This window comes from Pollachius pollachius (assembly GCF_949987615.1).
Source record: "Pollachius pollachius genome assembly, chromosome: 3".
Taxonomy (NCBI): domain Eukaryota; kingdom Metazoa; phylum Chordata; class Actinopteri; order Gadiformes; family Gadidae; genus Pollachius; species Pollachius pollachius.
The window spans coordinates 19,219,357-19,239,318 of NC_136936.1; the positions used below are offsets into that span (position 1 = coordinate 19,219,357).

At 44.0% G+C, this 19,962-nt stretch overlaps 1 protein-coding gene across 1 annotated transcript in view; it reads left to right on the forward strand.

Moving 5' to 3' along the window:
- Positions 1-19,962, forward strand: part of dync2h1 (dynein cytoplasmic 2 heavy chain 1) — a 127,697-nt gene that overhangs the window by 83,174 nt on the left and 24,561 nt on the right. The window contains exons 81-87 of the mRNA XM_079732532.1: positions 5,294-5,454; positions 6,881-7,006; positions 11,779-11,889; positions 15,125-15,194; positions 15,797-15,882; positions 18,079-18,154; positions 18,464-18,690. Coding sequence (XP_079588658.1) covers positions 5,294-5,454; positions 6,881-7,006; positions 11,779-11,889; positions 15,125-15,194; positions 15,797-15,882; positions 18,079-18,154; positions 18,464-18,690 — 857 coding nt within the window. The remainder of the gene's footprint in view (positions 1-5,293; positions 5,455-6,880; positions 7,007-11,778; positions 11,890-15,124; positions 15,195-15,796; positions 15,883-18,078; positions 18,155-18,463; positions 18,691-19,962) is intronic.

Below are 19,962 nucleotides of genomic sequence, written 5' to 3' on the forward strand. Positions count from 1 at the left end.
ATTGAAGGCTCATTTTCCGAAAAAAAAAGTTTTAACATGACAGTCAATGGGAGAATGCTTTGGCGATTTTCCACGTCAATGAATTCGCCCAGAGAGGCGGGACCATTTGAAACGCGACTTGAATCGGACGATTCTGATTGGACAATGACAGATAATATGTCTAGAACACTGAAAACTACTTTTGCTGTGACATAATTTGTTGAAAAAAAATCCTCTTTCTCCCAGTTGGTAGTGCATCGCCCAAATCACCCCTATACACCATCCGCCCCTGCTTGCTAGTCTGCACCCGGCGCAAAGCAGATTTTCCCCCGCAGCAAACTCGCGACACTAAACTTGCGCCCTGAGAGGCGTGTCGGTGAAAAGCAGAGGCGTGTTCCGGCGCAAATGATACATGGTGCTATCTTACAGATCGATAAAGCAGTTCCGCAACTGACCGAAAATTACCTGGTCTAAGTGCACTAGTGAATAGCGCAGTTGGTGTTGATATTTTGACGAACCATGGCAGGTCGGAACTGCAACATAAGCTTACACACCAGTAGGCTATACACAGCACAAACATGTAAACGATTTGCCTAATTGAAATATTATGATGATGATGTGGATTGTGGAAACATTTTTTTCCATAGGGGCTGCATGAATGAACACTGTAGTAGGCTATGCCATGCGGTAAAATAATAATAATAACAATAATAAACTCAAGCAAAGTAGGCTATATCACAGCATTCCAAAACAAAATCTCATTTTAGGGTAAATTATAACGTTGGTTCAATTATTTAGAAAAGAACAGCTGATACAGCGGTAATAAGTTGTACTTTAAATCAATGCATCTCCAAACAATGTACAGCAAACATATATTTTCTTGACACAGACATCGTGTACAAGCCCATAACTTTTTAGGATTGATGAGTATTTGATTGTGAGAAAACATCGTTTAAACAGTGTTTAAAAGAATGAATGAATGCGGGTGATGCTTGGCGCGCGTGTGTGTCTGTCTTAAACACACGCAAACTAAACACGTAACACATAATACAGTCCATGGCAATATGTATTAATGAGAGGACACATGCATATTATGAACACAAGTTGATAACGATAATCTATACCATACGGGTAAGAAACAATACATTAACAAACAATGTTTGTTAATGTATTGCCGCCTATCATTAAATAGACCCACAGTTGCGGCCTCAGGACCGCATATCATATATGTGTTAAGTTCTCTTTGCCGAAACTTACATGACGACTCAGTTTTTTCTGAAGTTGTAGAAGAAAACGCTATTCCATGTGTGAATTAGGCCATATTATTTGGACATAAACTGAGCGATTTGAAATTTGAAATTCATGTGGTCAGTCTCATCGGAGAATGCAAACGCGCTGTCAAAATATCGACTCGTCAGTTTCAAATGCGCTTATGGCTCTTAAAGGGGATGGGAGATGGCACTCTCATTGGTTTATTGCATGTTACGGCCAAAACACACCTACGGGTAATTAGCAGACCAACCCATTTTAGGTTTGCGTTGGGCGCAAGAGTAATTTATCCGCCGCCGGTATAATAGCAACAGCGCCAGAGACCCGCCTGCAAAGCTACTTCCGTTTTTCGCTTCTCAGTTGCGTTTCAGAATGTTAAAATAGGGCCCAATGTCTTAACATGCAGACTTATTTATCGATAAGTGGATCCTATCCCATGGCTACCAAGAGCGGTTTATTTTTCAGATTTATTCCACTTATTTGAAAAGCATGTACATGCAAACACACACAATGCATACATGTTCCCCATGTGAGACTAAAACTCTCAACCCTCTGATTATGAGACTTGCACACTTCTTGCGGCACCAACAAGCCTCCGATTAGCTCTACCACAAGGACAGTGTCAAATCATACACCCCAGCCTGTCCACTACACTCTAAACCTGCATGATGGCTTGCTAGTTCATCACTATGTGGGAACCACAGCTATCGCTCAACACATTGTTGTTTGTTAGCTGTCCTGGCTCAACAATGGTGGAACAGGCATCCCATTGACATCAGGTGGGCTGAAACCCTACCTATCTTCCTCCGCGGGCTGGAAACCCATCTGCTCAGACTGCATCTTGGCCGATGAAAAGGGACCACAACAATAATAATAATCTCGATCTTGGTTCTTTATTGTAGCACTTAGGGCGGTTTGCTAATTTGATACACTTTATGTCCTGAAATGATTCTCGCACTTTTGATCTATATTCTTGAATGCACATTTGCAAGTCACTTTGGACAAATGCGTCAGCTAAATAAATGTAATGTAAAAAATGTAATACTTCCTCTGTGCGTAACTGTGCGTTCACACCAAACGCCACATTTGTCGCCTGGTCGCGGTGTCGCCGAGTTTTGTCGCGCGACATGTCATAATCCGTTGCGGTAGTGATTTTGCAAGTTTTTTTCACGCAACTTTAGTCGCGCGTGTATGAGGAAGTTGAGTTTTGGTGGAAGTACCAGAGACGTCGGAGAACCCGACACAGTCTATTCATAATATTGTAATGACCACGGAAGAGGCAGTGAATGAAGTATTGATTAGACAGCAATTTATTAGATACCACCGCTAATAAACCGTTGGAACACAACAAGACCGGTAACCACAGCAACTCTGAGAGCTCATTCACGGGATATTGCCCAATATCCCGAGATGGCGAACCAATAAAATTGCGCTATCTTAGGAGGTTCCAGTGTAGCATACACTAATTTATATTATATAGATATTTATATATTATATTATATAATATTATGTAATATTATATGTAGAGCTCCAGTAGTCGAAAACGGCAACAATCACTTTCTCCTCCATGCTGCGGTTCACTCCGGATTGTACTGCAGGGAATGGTTGGCCGGTTGAACGCTGATTGGCTGTTACGTTATGTCACTCAAGGAGTGAACGCTGATTGGTTGTCATCACGCGACTGTCAGGGCAAAAGTTCAAATATTTGCAACTGTGAAACCATCCCATTCAACAGCCAGCTGTTGAATGGGAGAGACAGAGAGACACTGAGAGAGACAGAGAGACACTGAGAAGTTTGGTGCATATCAGAGCTCCTGGGCTATGATAATTTCCAACTTGTTCCCACTGATAAAAGAAGCGGTCATGACTTGAGCAACCAGTCTCATCTGTTGAACAGCTGCTCTACACTGCTAACAATAACACTGGCTCATCTACCATGACAGCACAGTGTTAGCACTCTGGGCGCTCTTTGCATGTCTGTGTGAAATCCTAACAGTGTAGCGTTATGCGTGTGTGTGAGTTTGTGAGTGGGAATGAGGATTTGGATATATGGGGAAGAGACAAAGGAAGGAGATGCATTTGGAAGGAAATGAAAGGACTTGTGTGTGTGTGTGTGTGTGTGTGTGTGTGTGTGTGTGTGTGTGTGTGTTGGGCAGTAAGTCAGTATGCTAATAGACATGTCCTGTAATCCGCTTTAGGCTATGCTTACCCATTCCCCCTGTCCAGTTGCACACAAACACACATAACACACACACACATTCCTTTTTGTGTTTGTGCCTGCAAACAGTTTTTTCTTCCTCTGTGTAATGAAAAATGTTTTCCTTCACATTCAGATGAACAACCTTCTAACTCACTCACTCATTCCCTCTTGCTCTGCCTTCCAGTTCTTTCTCTCCTTCCCCTCTCTCTCTCACGGCCTCTCACATTCAGTGCATTCAGTCCATTCTGTCCATCATCATCATTTACATGTTAGCGTGCCGGGGGAATACAGCCATGCCGTATAATTAAATAGCGACACCTCTCTCTCTCTTTCACCCTCTTGTTCTCTCTCTCTCAATCTCTCTGGGTAATAAAATGCCAAGTTCAACTAATCACAGAGCTAGAATGCTAGCTGGCAGCCTGAACACTGATAACATGTACACATCAAGGGTGATTCTGTGTGTGTGTGTGTGTGTGTGTGTGTGTGTGTGTGTGTACGTACATGCAGTAAAACATTAACACACCGTCTTCGCTGTCGGACACTAGAAGCCATGACGCAGGATGACTGGACGGCTGGTCTCTTAGTTACCATGGTGATGGAGCCAAATGTCTCTCTGGGATGTTCTTTCCCAAAACCTTGTGTTCTGCCCATGTGTGCTTGTATGTTTGTTTGTGTCCTTGCAGACATGTTTGTGCGTGGATGTATGTATGTCTAGCCAAGCAGTCTGTTTTTGTGTGTGTGTGTGTGTGTGTGTGTGTGTGTGTGTGTGTGTGTGTGTGTGTGTGTGTGTGTGTGTGCGGTTTACCTTTATTTTGTTTGTGGGGAAAATAATAATGGTGCGTGCACTCAAACGGTTCCAGAATGATTTGTGCATGAGCACTAATGGCAAAGCTAGCACAGCTCTGTGTGTGTGGGGGCACATTTGTGTCTTTCTCAATGGATCTATGATCCAATATATTACTGCAAGATCCAAGCTTAATGGCTGCTGAGAAATGCACCAGACACACAGAAGCGCACACACACAAACACACACACGCTTGTACACACACACACACACACACACACACACACACACACACACACACACACACACACACACACACACACACACACACACACACACACTCTCCAGGAGAGTGTTAGGCTGCTCTCTAAATGGCAGGGGGCTGACAGGGTATTCCTGTGCTCTATGTGGGGAGCTCTGCTGCATACTTAACACTCAGTATGCACAGAACATCACCTTCTTAATCCCTCCCATCTCTCCCGCCGTCTCTCTCCCTCCCTCTCCATCCGCTCATCACATATCCTGCCCATCCCCCTCGGCATCCTCTATTCACTTCTACTTACATCCATTCCCACTGTAGTGAACACACTTTCACTTCATCTCCATCTTAATTCCTCTCCTTGTCCTCCTTTGCCCCTGGTTGAACGGTTTGAACAGAGCCCAATGTTCTCACCTTCTCCTTCACCCGTTTGCTCCTTCCCCTCTTCCCCCCTCCCCGATACCTCCACCTCTCTCTAAAAGTGAACTGTGTTATTGATGTTAGTAGATCTCTCTCTCTTTTAATTTCTCCCCCAGTTCACTTGGCTATGAAAAGCAGCAAACATTTACACTTAACATTATGTCTGCATTATTTTGTGTGTGTGTGTGTGTGTGTGTGTGTGTGTGTGTGTGTGTGTGTGTGTGTGTGTGTGTGCGTGCCCGTGCCTCAAGCGCGTATCTTAAGATGTAAAGCTGGTGTGGAATCCTGCAATGACCTCATCACCATCAGCTTCCTCCCGTCTCACCGTCTACCTCCCTGTATCCCCCTTCCTGTTCGTCTTCCTCCTCTTCCTCTTACACAGGGATGAAGGAGCTGTCGCCGCCGCCGCTCAACCTGCGGCGCCTGCACTGTGAGACGCTGGCGTGGGAGCCTGTGCTGATCATCATCTCCCCCGGCGCAGACCCCTCGCAGGAGCTCAGCGAGCTTGCAGCGGATTCTGTCGGGCGGGAGAACTTCCACGAGGTGTGGGGGGCCGGGCGCCATCCCTCGGTTGTTTTGAATGAATGAACAAAATGGATTTTGTTAAGTCGATGATGGCAAAAGGGAGAAAAGCGAGGTTTTCATTTTGCGATCGTCAGGGAACCTCGTGGAACACGGATCAACGCATGTCCTGACGTCGTGTAGCTGATTTAACTAATCCAAACATTTACTAGGTAAATGTTTGGCTTAGTTTGGCAGATTAGTTTGGCAGATGAAAATTAGTTTGGCAGATGAATGTTTACCATCCGCTGAGAGCAAGAGGACAAAATCGTTGTTCTATTGCGGTGTACCAGCAGCATTTCATCTATATATAAATGGCTGAATAATTCATATATATTAAGCCGTAGAATTACTGCATGACAGTACAGTTGGGTAGCGTAGTTTAGTAGTGGTTAAGGTGGTCGATTCCCAGACGGAAAGCAACCTTTGAGAGACCCTACCTGCTCCTTAACTATTTGTGTCTGAATTAAATGCATTCACTTTGTATAAAACCGTACTCACTTTATCCCCCGCTTTAGTTACTTACGGGTTTGTTTAAAACTTTTACTTTGAAAAAAATCAGAGTCAGCAGATGCGAGTCAGCTCCCCACAGGGTCATGCCCCCATACTACTTAAGCAGAGCCAGCCGCTCCCCGCTCAGCGATGCATGCGGCTGTCGCCAACGTTACGAGGGGGAGAGAATAAGAAAATGATTCCTCGCCTGAGAACAGCTCTGCGTGAAATGACAGGAATACAGCTCGTGCCGTTCGATGCTTTTTCAAATTAAAATACTGAGATGACCGCCCACGAGAAAGTGATAGAAAAAGTAAACCCGCTAGTAGGTGGGTTCAAGCTCGTTATGAGTCATGCTCAGTCGTGATGCTCAGCTGCTGAGATGAGAGGTGAGGAAAGGCATGGCCCTAAGATGCTACGCCCTCCCAGTAGCCTCAGTCATTCTGTATCTAAATGATACAGAGTCCAGTATGTTCAACCTCAGAACCATCATGGAGAAAGCGTTTCTAAGTCTAGTCCATTTAATGGATGAGCGATGATCCTGCACCATTGTTCCTTTATTTTGGACTCTGAGGCTGAGTTTGTTACGAGTCATTCGCTTTCGATTTGTTCATCAATACGCGGTTTTGCAAACCTCCGTTGATGGATTCCTTCATATATTATTGTGACTCTGAATTACAATAAAAATGCATCTTCCATCGTCTGCAATTTTGCAGATTATTGAAAACAATGTTGACAGTCACATCCTTACGCTCTGCCAATAATTATCTCTTTCTATCTCTGTCTTTCTTTTTCTCTCTCTCTGTGTCGCTCTATCGCTCCTGATCTCTCCCTACCTCTCTCTGTCTATTAATTGGTATGTCCACCTGTCTCTCCCTCTCACTCTATCTCTCTCTGTTTATCCCTCTCTGTGCAGATTTCAATGGGCCAGGGCCAGGCGGATGTGGCGTTGGCTGCGCTCAGAGAGTCTTCTCGAAACGGAGACTGGCTTTGTCTTAAAAACCTTCACCTAGTCACCGCATGGCTACCACAGCTGGAGAAAGTAGGAAATGGCAACTAAATACTAAATCACTTGGCACTTGTACATTGCACTTATTCAAGGTACTTAATTGTGTAGCATCTACAGTAGCTGCTATCATTGCTTTACACGGGGAATGGGTTAGCCTAGCGATTGTAATACTTGCACTTGGTTCTATGAACATCTTTACTGTACCGACAGCGATATATTGTTTCACTTCTTATGACAAATGTACTTATTGTAACAAATGCACTTATTGTAAGTCGCTTTGGATAAAAGCGTCTGCTAAATGCCCTAAATGTAAATGTAAATGTAAATCTTTCTCTTTCTTTCTGATTCTCTCTCTCTCGTCTCTCTCTCGCCTCTCTCTTGTCCCTCTCTCTCTCCAAAACAAGAACAACAATAATGACTTAATGAAGGCAATATGCAAGTTTAATACACACTCTGAATGTTTAACTTGTACTGCTTTTCGGCATAAAATGAATAATAAGTAATCCGTCCCCTCCCCATTAAGGCTTTGTAGTGTTTGCTGGGTTTTTTGCGACTTACCATTGTCCCAATCCTTGTTTTGATTTGATTCCATGTCATGTATTTTTCCTAATAATAATCGTATAAGTTATGTCTGACATACATACACTTACTCACAAGCGTAAACATGCTCAGACACAGAAACAAGAAAGGGTGCTGTCCTGTTAGACATGCTGGCTTTACACGTTTTCATCTTAAAATCGCCTCATGGCCTCTCCTTCTTACACTTTTTGTGTGTGTGTGTGTGTGTGTGTGTGTGTGTGTGTGTGTGTGTGTGTGTGTGTGTGTGTGTGTGTGTGTGTGTGTGTGTGTGTGTGTGTGTGTGTGTGTGTGTGTGTGTGTGTGCTGTATGTGCAAGCTTTTCCTTGGGCAGTGTTAAGTGCTGTGTCACTGTAGCAGGTCATATCTCACTGGGAGGCACAGGTGTTGGCTGTGATTGGACTGTGTGTGTATGTGTGTGTGTCCTAGTGTAAATTAAACCTTTACTGCACTCCTCTCCTCCCTTGGTTCCTCCCAGTCCCCTTATTTTGCTTTCATTGATTGTGCCTCTCCTCAGTCCGTGTTTTCATTTATTTTCCACTGAATCTACATTTTCCCTCAATACCCTTCCATTTATGTATTTCATTTAATTTGCTTTAATCTTACTCAACTTACTGTTCCTTCAAACTATCTCTCTCTCTCTCTCTCTCTCTCTCTCTCTCTCTCTCTCTCTCTCTCTCTCTCTCCCTCTCTCTCCCTCTCTCTCTTTCTCTTTATCTCTCTCTCGCTCGCTCCCCATGCACACACTGAGTGTCTCTCGGCCCAGACTCTACCACTCTAGTGTACAGACGTGAGGGGACGTGATGAGGCTAGGGTCTCTGCAGCCAAGCTTGAAATGAGAAAGTGACGCAAGAAGGAGGGGGGGGGGGGGGGGGGGGCGGTAGAGGGTAGAGAATGGTGGAAATAAAGAAATAGAAGGAGAAAGAAGGGGGAGTGGTAGTGGGAGAGCGAGGGTTGAGGTGCATGCGGTGAGGCGTAGCGTACAGGTGGAGAGTCATCCAGGGATGAAGCTGGGGGACAAAGCGAGTCTTCCCTGCACTTGATTTAATCTGCTGCTGCTCCACCTCCTCGTCCCGCCTCATCTCTCCTCGAACCTCCTCTTCTGTGCCCCTGCTCCCCGCCTCCTCTCCACCACCTCCTCGGTGCCACCTCCTCTTTACACTTCCTCTCCTCCCCTCCCCTCCCCTGTTCTCTACCTCCTCTCTATCACCTCCTCTTTACACCTCCTCTCCTCCCCTCCCCTCCTCTGTTCTCTGCCTCCTCCCCTCTACCTCCTCTCTATAACCTCCTCTTTACACCTCCTCTGTGCTCTGCCTCCTCCCCTCTACCTCCTCTCAGTCACCTCCTCTTTACACCTCCTCTCCTCCCCTCCTCTGTGCTCTGCCTCCTCTCTCCACCGCCTCTCTGCCACCTCCTCTTTACACCTCCTCTCCTCCCCTCCTCCCTGCGCCTCCTGTTTCTCTGGCCCTGTGTTATAAGGATGCCCGTGCTGGGCCGCTGACAGGTTTCCTCCAGGTAGGCAGCCCAGCCAGAAGCAGGTGATGACAGAGTTGCACCAGCGCCGCACCCTAGGAAGCCTCACCGTCTTTCTACATGGAATGTGATTGTTTTGTTGCAATTTTTCCCATGTTTAATAGATTATTACAAATCATCAAGCTGAATGAGACTTTACACATAAGATGCGATTGCCTTTTTGCGAAAGGCAACATTAATTTAATTTGCAGCCATGAAGTGGCTCTATGTTTCTCAAGGCACAGTCCACTTATTGCATCCAGATACAGTGTGAGTCTCATCGGCGCGATGGCAGCACGCCATTCTCCTTATCTGAAGGTTGTGTGTTCGAGCCTCACAATCGGGATATGTTTTTAAACGGTTCATTCCCATTCAAAAAACAGATGAGTGTGTTGTAGATGTGACCCTTTGTGGCTGCTAATACTTGCAATTAGTGCCATTTATTTGAGATACTTTTTTCGTCTCGTCTTCACATCCCGACAGCAATCAATTAATCAAATGCTCAGACAAAACAAAGAAGGCCTGTAATTATCCTATCCAATGATTGCATTCAGCCTGAATGCAACAATTGGATGGCCTACCTGCCTGCCGTTGTTCATTCTGCCCACAGACCCTGCCGGTGCTCTCATTGTGCATGACTGGAGTCTTTATATGGCCAGGCAGACCTGTAGCTAAAGCCAGCGAGCTATTCATGCGCTGTGGCCGTGCCTTGGGAGGGCGGCCGCGGCCATAAGGCAGGGGCGCCACTCTTTCAGTTGGATGCTTCCAAAATCAGGCTTTCTCTGGCTAGGCAATCTAAATTGCCTGTCCTAGCTTTAAGCTTGAAGAAGATGCACATTATATAAGATATAATCCCGAGTGGGTTATCATGCATCCAAGGCCAATTGGGAAACCCTTAATATAAGGGGGTTAATTAAAATGTACGGATGATCTTAAATAAAGTTGTGCATTATTTTTCAATAACAGGACACCTCTGCCTTTTAACGGTTCCACATCACTGTGCTACTAGTCCAACCGTAACAGCAATTGTCAAATACAACTTCCGACCAGATGTTTCCATGACAACGTAGGAACGATCTGCGCCATGGAAGGTTTATTTGATTTGCAGATAAATTTGATAAAAAGAACGATCACACCATAGAAGAACGTAACAATTCTAGTCATTGTTTGTTACTGTTACATGAGCAGATTGAAGGACCCCAGGGTCAAAGTCCTGTCGGAAAATACGATGTTGGTTGTCACATTATTTCTAACAGCCTGTCGTTGTTTATTCCTTGCATAGCTGGCATATATATATATATATATATATATATATATATATATATATATATATATATATATATATAAATAATATGTGCTGCTTCTTTAGCTCACATCCAGTACACCATATACGAACGAACTGCAGTAAGGATATGTTGATGACGCTCCACAGTTCCCAGGGGTGTGATTGTTTTGCAGACCTCTGTAACCCTATGTATAACCAACCTGCATTGGGCCGCTGTCCCTGCCAGGGTCAGTCTGTCTCCATGGGAGACACACATGTTTGTGTTGTTGGGGGTGCAGGAGCCGTTCCCCCACACACACCGCTGCACTGTAACACAAGGCAGCAGGAACCGGCTCTAATGTCTGGGTTATGGACGGGCAAGTTGTGCTTAGGCGCATGATGCGACACAGGGGCCTCGGAAAGATAACACGATAGGGGGATAGGGAGACATGGATCAAACCACTCTGTTTTCAAGGTGGTCGACAGAAATCAGCAGTGGCACGGAGAGCTCTTTCTCTGTTTACTCTTGCACCCGCTATCACTCTCTTTCTCTTGCTCCATCGCCCTATTTTGCACTTATTACATCTCTATCTCTCTCTCGGTGTACCCTCTCTATATCTCCCCATCTCTCTCTGTTGCACTCTCTTGCTCTTGTTCTCTCGTTCTCTTGCTCTCTCTCTATCTCTGTGCTGTCTCTTATCGCTCTCTCTCTCTCCCGCCCACTTTTTTCCCCATTTTTATTTCTGTGTCGCCGCCTCCCTCCCTCCCGCTGTGCGGTTGGAGGGGGAGGTGATCAGGCCTGACGTCTGCCGTGCTCGTGTACACGGAGGGCCTGTGTGCGCCTGACAGACGCGTCCACACACACACACACACACACACACACACCGCACCATTACATTAGCGCTCTGTCCATTCCTGTCTCCTCACATTCACTCTGATCCGGTGCTCCTCCACGAGGCCGCGTTAGGCTCCAACTGATGCAGAAACACATTGATCATGCCGCTTTTCTTCCACCCTGTGTGTGTGTGTGTGTGTGTGTGTGTGTGTGTGTGTGTGTGTGTGTGTGTGTGCACGTGTACGTGTACGTGTACGTGCGTGTGCGGGGGTGTGTATCTGTGTATGCGTGTGTGTGTGTGTGCATATGTTTGTGTCAGTGTCTTATTTGCTCGCGAGTCGACGTAGTTTGATTTGCGTAGCAGCGTTTCAATGAGCAGCCAATCAGACGGCACAAAGGCCTGGAGCGCTGGCATGTTATTTTTAACCCTGACACTTGGAGTTCACGTTCCCTGCTTTTACAAAGTGAGAGTAAAAGAGGGAGAGAGATGATGTTATCTTAAGTACCTGGCTCCTCGGTATTTGAACACACGATACACTTTTACAATAAAGTGTGTGCATGTGTTTGTTTTTCTTGACTCATCCCCATGCAATTGCTCACCCTCTACTCTCTCCTAAGGAGCTGAACGCGCTGCAGCCCAAAGAAAGCTTCCGTCTGTGGCTGACCTCCGAGGTGCACCCCAGATTCCCCCTCATACTCCTGCAGTCCAGCCTAAAAATCACATACGAGGTACGCACTCACAGCCACCGACATACTGACGTGACACACACGTGTTATTGTACACATCTCAACAAATGCAACGGCAGTGCTGTTTTAAAGCGTATGCCTGCATCTGCTCCAGATTCTATTATTCATCAACTCATGGGACCTGTGCGTGTGTGCATCCGTACATTAAAACACATTCAGTTCCATGTGTGTTTATCATGCATCTTCTTGTGTCTTCTGTGTGATTCAGTAGTTATTTCTGGGCCTGACAGACATGCTAAAGCATATAGCCTGTAGCGTGTTGTTGAAGTGTGCTATGTCTGTGTTTCCTAAGGGAGTTGTGCTCTGGGGTTAGCTGCTTCACTAGCCAAGCATGCTGCAAGCTAAGCCTTACCCTCTCAAGCGCACACACACACACACACACACACACACACACACAAACACACTCATCATTCCTTTCATGCACACAAGGGCATCCATCAGTATAGTGCAGGCCTACATAAACATTCCAAATCATATAAATGATGACCCTAATGCAAACATACAAACACCCACAGCCGCACTCGGACTGATTACATCCACACACACACACATCTCACACACAGACACACAGACACTCTCTCTCTCACACACACACACACACACACACACACACACACACACACACACACACACGTCAGCACACACATACACATACACACAGATAGACAAAAAACAACATTCATGTAACAATAGATGTATTGATGATAAATGAATCAGGGTCATTATTAATGAGTTTTGTGTCTGCTTTGACACCTAATTATAATTTTGTGCAAATACATGCGAACCCAAGGATGCAAATAATATAAATAATGTTCAGAAATGAATCAAGCTAATATGTATGTATGTTTGAAAAACCATTATTATTTGAGCAATTTAAAATAATGATTCACTTAATCATGCTCTTACACACACACACACACATGCACACGCACACATTCAAACAAGCACACACACACACACACACACACTCACACACACACACACACTAAAACACGCACACACACACACACAATCACTATCGGCAAACCTAGTCCTGTTCTTTCTGTCCTTGAGGCTACAGTGGTAGGTCCTTGTGAGATGCAATGGTATAATAGTTACAAACCAGTGTCTCTCTCTCTCTCTCTCTCTCTCTCTCTCTCTCTCTCTCTCTCTCTCTCTCTCTCTCTCTCTCTCTCTCTCTCTCTCTCTCTCTCCACATATCTAACACACGTATGCATTTGAATGTAGTCAAAGACAAATCAAAACCACCATGTCTTCACACCATCACCTAAAGCATCTTTAGGTTCTTACAATGCAGATCCCATCATCCTTGTAATGTGGTTCTGACTTTTAAAGCTGTGCACAATGCACATTTATTCATGTTTAATCATCAGATCAAATTAAATTACCTTGACCATTCGCCTGTAAACAACAACCTGTCCACATGGGAGATGCAAACGGTTACCTCCCCCCCCTTCGCCGGAGCGCTGTCGGCGCAGTAGACAGCCCGTCAATCTCCTCATCTGATGGTTCTAAGCTTGAGACTCTCACAGGGCACGACTTTTAAATGGTTTACCTTCGTTTAAACAACAGTGTGTGTTTAGGATGTCCGTGCTCAGATGGGTTCCAGCCGCTTATCAAGTGGAGTGAAGCTTGTTATTCCAGTGCCCGTCTGAACAACAGGCAGTCAGATATAAACTTCTCTTTTATATAGGGGCCTGTGTACCTGAAACGACCTAACAGCCCATCCCCACCTGACCTGACAGCATTGACTATGCATAGCAATGTGCATCATTCGATTTAGGAAGAAGGATGGTGGGAAAGCCTGTATCAATGCTTGGGATTAGGCACAGAGGGAAGGGGCTTGAAAGAGGTCTGTTCTGTTAGCTGAATGCAAATAGAGGGGATGTTTGCCGCTATACAGTTCATCAAAGAAACAACATTCAACCAAATGTTATCAAAAAGAAAATATATATAGAGTATATATAGAAATATGAATATGAAGAATTTTGTTTACATTTTTCCTTAAGGTAATTTTCTGCTTACCACTTAGTTTCTATGCTTAGAAGCTAGGGCAAGTATTTTCGACTTGTTTTCGAGCATTTGATAAATGCCAGCATTTAAGTGCAGGAAGCGAGAATAAAGAATGATGTTACGAGTTCATGTTCCGAGTTCACCCTCAAGATGATGCCTTTAGGCCTTGACATTATTTTCACTTAACTAATATCCTCTATGTGGAGCCTAAGTGGGAAAGTAGGAACCATATCAGTCTCCTTATCTGAGGGTTGTCAGTTTAAGCTTGACAAGGGGTGAAGTCTCAAAAACTTCATAGAATTAAGCTTGATTAAACATTGATGTTTCAGTATACTACCAGATCAGTATACTAACACATCAACTACTTGAGACACAGCAGCTTTTTTGCATACCCTTGCATTTGTACTGACCTCTTCTGTACGTGTGATGCCGTTTAAGTATCAATATGTCGGGACTGAGAGACACGATGCAGATCTTTGCTGAGCCTAGTTTACTAACAAAGCATGTGCTTTTAATTGACTGTAAAAGTGGACTGTCTACCAATTTAAATGCTGATTGCAGCGCATTTGTCTGAATAAACCTCATCATAAATCAATTTCTCTATTTTGTTAATTTTTTATGTCATTTATATCCCGGTAATAGATGTTGGACCCAAATTTCTTGGTGTTGCAATTATCACAATAATCTTCCTTTATCTGTAACATAATTATCAGTATTTTTTTTCATATTTAGTAGGTAACTAAAACATGAATGTGCTATTAGACTATTTCAGTTACAATTGATAGTATAGCATCATTTAAAGATAGAAAATTTGAAAAACACAAAAGTATGCTAACTAAAATGTGCATTTGTACTAAATATGTATGTATATATATAAAGAAAAGTACAATTACACATGAGAAAGTACATAAAATATGCATATTCAAAAAATATACATAACTATAAAGTGGCCGAAGAAATCGCAGAGCCACCACAGTTAAGGTCCATCCTTTTGTCTGTCTGTGTTAAGTTTATTATTGTACCCTATCGTTCATATTATATCTTTGTGCCTTCATCTCTCTCATGAACAACAACTCTCTCCATCTGTTCCCTTTTGCCTGTCAATTTTGTTGTCAAACCACTGATCAATCCTTATTGTGTGTGTGTGTGTGTGTGTGTGTGTGTGTGTGTGTGTGTGTGTGTGTGTGTGTGTGTGTGTGTGCAGTCTCCACCCGGGCTGAAGAAGAACCTGACCAGGACCTACGAGTCCTGGAATCCGGAGCAGATCAGTAAAGGTCATCCGCTCCTCTCCTATAAAAGTCTCTTCGTTGCTATTATCTTGCTTCTCTATTTCATTACCTTCTCTTAACCATGCTCACGGTTCTCACCTCTTCTGTTGTATTCATCCTTAATGCGTTCACTCCTATTCATCCTTGCACCTTCCTCTCTTCTATGGTTTATCACCTTTACCTTTCTCCCTACTCTCCTGCTCTCTGCTCTGCCGTCTTCACTATTCGTCTTCCCGTTCTTATTCTCGCCTGACTCCCATCATCTCGTTTCAATCTCTTTGTTTGTAATGAATGTTTCAGTTGAAATCGGATTTAACCGTGAAAAGTATCAGCTTGGATTGCCGTGAAAAAAAAAATTAAAATGGTTATTATTCCAACTTGATATCTTTGTAGTAGCTCCAATTTTTAATTGTACATTTTGATTGTTCTCATCCTCACTTGTAAGACGCTTTGGGCAAAATTGTCTCCAGTGACAGAATTACTAAACGTTGTGTTGATAATGATGGGGAATAAGGATAGCTTTGGTGATGTTTGAAGAAAACTCTTTGGATAATGATGATGGTAAGAGACTAATGATGTGAATGGGGCTGAACTTGTGCATATTAAAGGTGGCGTCCTGTCGCGGGCCCAGTCTCTCTTCTGCCTGGCGTGGTTCCACGCTGTCTGCCAGGAGCGAAGGAACTACATACCCCAGGTACAGTAGCACTCACGCACGCACACACACACACACAGTGACACACACACACACACACAAGCATTGTGTGCTTATATTAACTGTTCACATTGTTCATCATCCAGGACCATTACAGAATATTCATGAATCCATCACATCCCTGCTCTTGAACGGGTTCATCTCCAGCTAATACAGATTCATTCAAAGTCGAGCAGTAGGTGTTTTATTCTATTGTGCGCATACTGGCCGGGCTGGACAACACCCGAGATCTATAGATCATCGTTTTGATTTGTCGGTTGCTTGAATCTTGCTCAATCATGTGCCCCCCTGAATGGTGGTTAATCATGCTGCTCTCACTTCTTACCCAATATCAAAGTGGGGGAACCTCATAGGGCCCATTAGGGCAGAAGCCTGCCGTTCGGAGCAGACAGGCATAGGCATGTGCCTTGGCGAGTTTGGGCTGATATTTGATACCATCCATACCGAAATGGACCCCCTGCAAAGGGTGCCTTTAATTACAGCACCAAAGTATTGCCTCACCCCCGGCCAGCCGACACACAATTAGACCTACTTGGCGGAAGTAGGTCTTCTTAATGGCCTATTACGTTTTTCAACCTACAGTCCTCTTATTGCATCCGAAGCGATAAACTGCATTCAAGGCAAGGCAACTTTATTTATATGGCGCTTTTCGTACACGAGGCAGACTCATAGACCTATATAATCTCTACCTGTTGTATGTATTGATCATTCATCTCCTTAGCCGTCGTTGCTACGAGCCAATTTGTACTTGTACTGCGGCCCGTGGATATAGGATGCTATTGATAACATGACCGTTTTGTTTTGGATACCTACTTTCTCTAAAAGAGTGAAAGCTTTTAACTCATCACTCATCCACAAACAGCCATTACTCTTACACACAATGTGTGTGAAACTCAATTATAATTGAATCCTCTTAATACGTACGTAGGATATACGTAGGATATTTTGGGGAAAGGGAGAAGCCCAAGCTCATCTTCACTGGTTATACGAGGCGCGTGCCAGTGAGGGATAGGCTGATGGACACTTATTATATTACACCACCTGTTGTGATGTTATGGTTGTGCGAAGCATCGTATCGCCATAGGTTGGCTTTGATGTCAGCGTTCGGACATCAAAGGGATACGCTTTTTCGGACACCTAGTATGATGTGTGGAGCATTTCACATACATCATCGCTCATTACTGCGCTCTTACACAGCACAATCCTAAACAAGTATCACTAATGGTTCATAGCCATGGAGATGGCACCCTGCTTCCTTAGCCCAAAACGCGTCCTCCCTAGAGCCACTCGTAGTTTCTCGGCTACTGTAAGAACATTGCCCTCCCTCCCTATGTAGATATAAAGGGCTCTTTCTAAGGTAACGAAAACCCAGCAATTCATATTAATTGGATTATACACTAATTAAAAAAACAATTAAAAATGTAATTAAAAAATGAATATTATATTTCATTTCTGCCAAGTCCATGTAGTGTATATATTAAAGTTGTAGTTTACACACCACACCTATAACTATCACACAACATCAACCTGTATTCCCCAATTCATTAGATTAGGTAGCATGTATAAATATCGGCATTAGGCACAACAAAGAGATTGTATGTTTTTTTTATGTTTAGTGTCTGTTTGATTAAAACGTCCAGAGGAACAAAAACCAATTCTCTCTAGTGCGAGGCACAAACACACAAGAAAACACATAAAGACAAATCATGCATGCACCAGTCTAAAGACCACATTATTAAAATCAAGAAATGCTTCTTCTATCCAGTCCAATTAGGCCTTGAGACCATTCATTGACATGGATAAGTCTCAGTAGATTAGCATGTTAAATGAAAGGCAGAGTTTGGGGTATTACACACGCACACACACACAAACACACAAGGGCCGAGTTCATTGCACTGATTGTTCCATCTGGTCTCTGTCCGGTTGGTAAATTGCATCTCTTAAGAAATACGGGCAGAGTATCTTTGCAGTTACTATTTCTTCAAGCTTATATTGGGACAAAACATCGCACTCTATGTGCATGTTTGAGGATTGATGATGTTTTATTGTACAAATCCATTTTTTATTTTTTTATTTTTTTTATAAATGTAGTTGACATTTGTAGTTGACAAGGTATTGTGGCATGTTGTTTCATACTACCTGCACTGATTCCCTCCCTGCTCCTCCTCCTCTTTCCAGGGTTGGACGAAGTTCTACGAGTTCTCCCTGTCTGACCTGCGGGCCGCTTATGAGATCATCGACAGGCTCTTTGACGGTATGGAGTCAGCGGGGCGGCCCCTATGGAGCGCTCTGCTCAGCCATCCTTAAACACGCCCTGGGCTTTGATCAGCTATCGCTTTCTCATCTCCCTGTCCGTGATCACACGTGGGCCTTGATCCGGCCTTCGCCATGTGTACCACTGATGTAGTTCTAGATTAGGTCTTACATGCCTGTGTGTTTTTTCGTGTGTTTGTGTGTGTCTGTGTGTGCATGCCCGAGTGTCGTGTACGTGTGTGCCCGTGTGTGTGTGTGTGTGTGTGTGTGTGTGTTTGTGTGTGTGTGTGTGTGTGTGTGTGTGTGCTAGGCGGTAAGACCTTTCAGTGGGAGTTTGTCCACGGCCTTCTGGAGAGCGCCATCTACGGGGGACGGATCGACAACCCCTCAGACCTCCGCATCCTGCGCTCCTACCTGGAGCAGTTCTTCTCTGCGTGCCTCCTTTCCTCCTCCTCCTCCTCCTCAGCAGAAAGGAGGAGGGGAGGGGAAAAAGTCTTCCCGGCTCAGATCTGCCTGCCCAGCTCCTGCTCCATCCTGGTAGGTGTAAATACATGATTACTGCCTATAGGTGTGAATGATGTTCTGACCTCCTGTTTATGCAGAGTTGTATGTGTATGTCACTTTAAACAATGTTACGTATATAATGACGAGTAATGTTTCAACTCTTGGGAAAAATTTGCAATCAACACGAAAAAGTACGATGTGTATGTGGTACACAGAATATAAGAAGAAGAAGAAACGAAGAAAGATGTTTTTTCATCGCTCAATGCTGCGTCACATGTTTCTTTGCTTTGATTGGTTGTAGGCTAGTCCATTGCATCCAGAGGTCTTTTCTTCACTTGTTGGTGACGCCCTTTGGAAATTGAAAATTAACAGAATTGGTCCCAAACTAATTTCAGTTTGCAATTTGTCTGCCGCTGCCAGGCTACCCAGAATATGTTGATAAAAAAAAACGACTTCTTCTGTGTCTGTACTTAGTTTCCCATTATCTCAATTGGCATATTAGCCAATGACCTTTGAGTGGCCTGTGAGAAGCAACCGTAGCAGATGTGAGGCTGTTAAATTGATTATTACGAGCAAGCACCTCAAATTATCAGTTCTTGTTAAATAGTTAGCAATGAAACCCCAACGAGATTGGGCATAGTAAAATTAGGCATCTGGCGCCTTGAAATCAGCATTATAACGCTGCAGTTGTATCTGCTGGGTGCATCGCTCAGGTATCACAAGAGACTCTATTCTTGTCGTACTAATACACAATGGTATTAGGGGGTAAGCTTGACTCCATTTGTATGCAGACCATGGGCGAGGGAAGCAATATCCCCACGTCAAGTATCATTCACTCTGGAAGTGTCCTGAATGATATATGAACACATGCTAAAAGATATGATAAAATCACAAAAAGGGACAGCATCCCATTCATCAAATCAGCATTGGGCACACACATATACTGCTGATGTGCACTTTCTAACGATGTTTCGAGGACTGTGCACATCGCCCCCTCTGACTTACCTTCACGGCCGCATTCTGAAGTGCTCTGCAGTACATTTGCAGAAGCCTGCTTCCGCCATTAGAGGGTCCCCAATACATTAAAGAGCCAGTGATCCCATACCATTTTTGTTAATGGTTTGGTAATTTGTCTTATATAATTGTCAAAATAGTAATCTAAGCTATTTTTTTCACTGTTGCTGAAATAAATAACCTATAAACAACGTTGCTCAAATTACATTTTTGGTCGTTCTCCCCGAAACTCTGTGTTCCACGCGTTCCACTCTGCTGCGAACACAGGTGGCGTTCTGTTAACGACGTCTG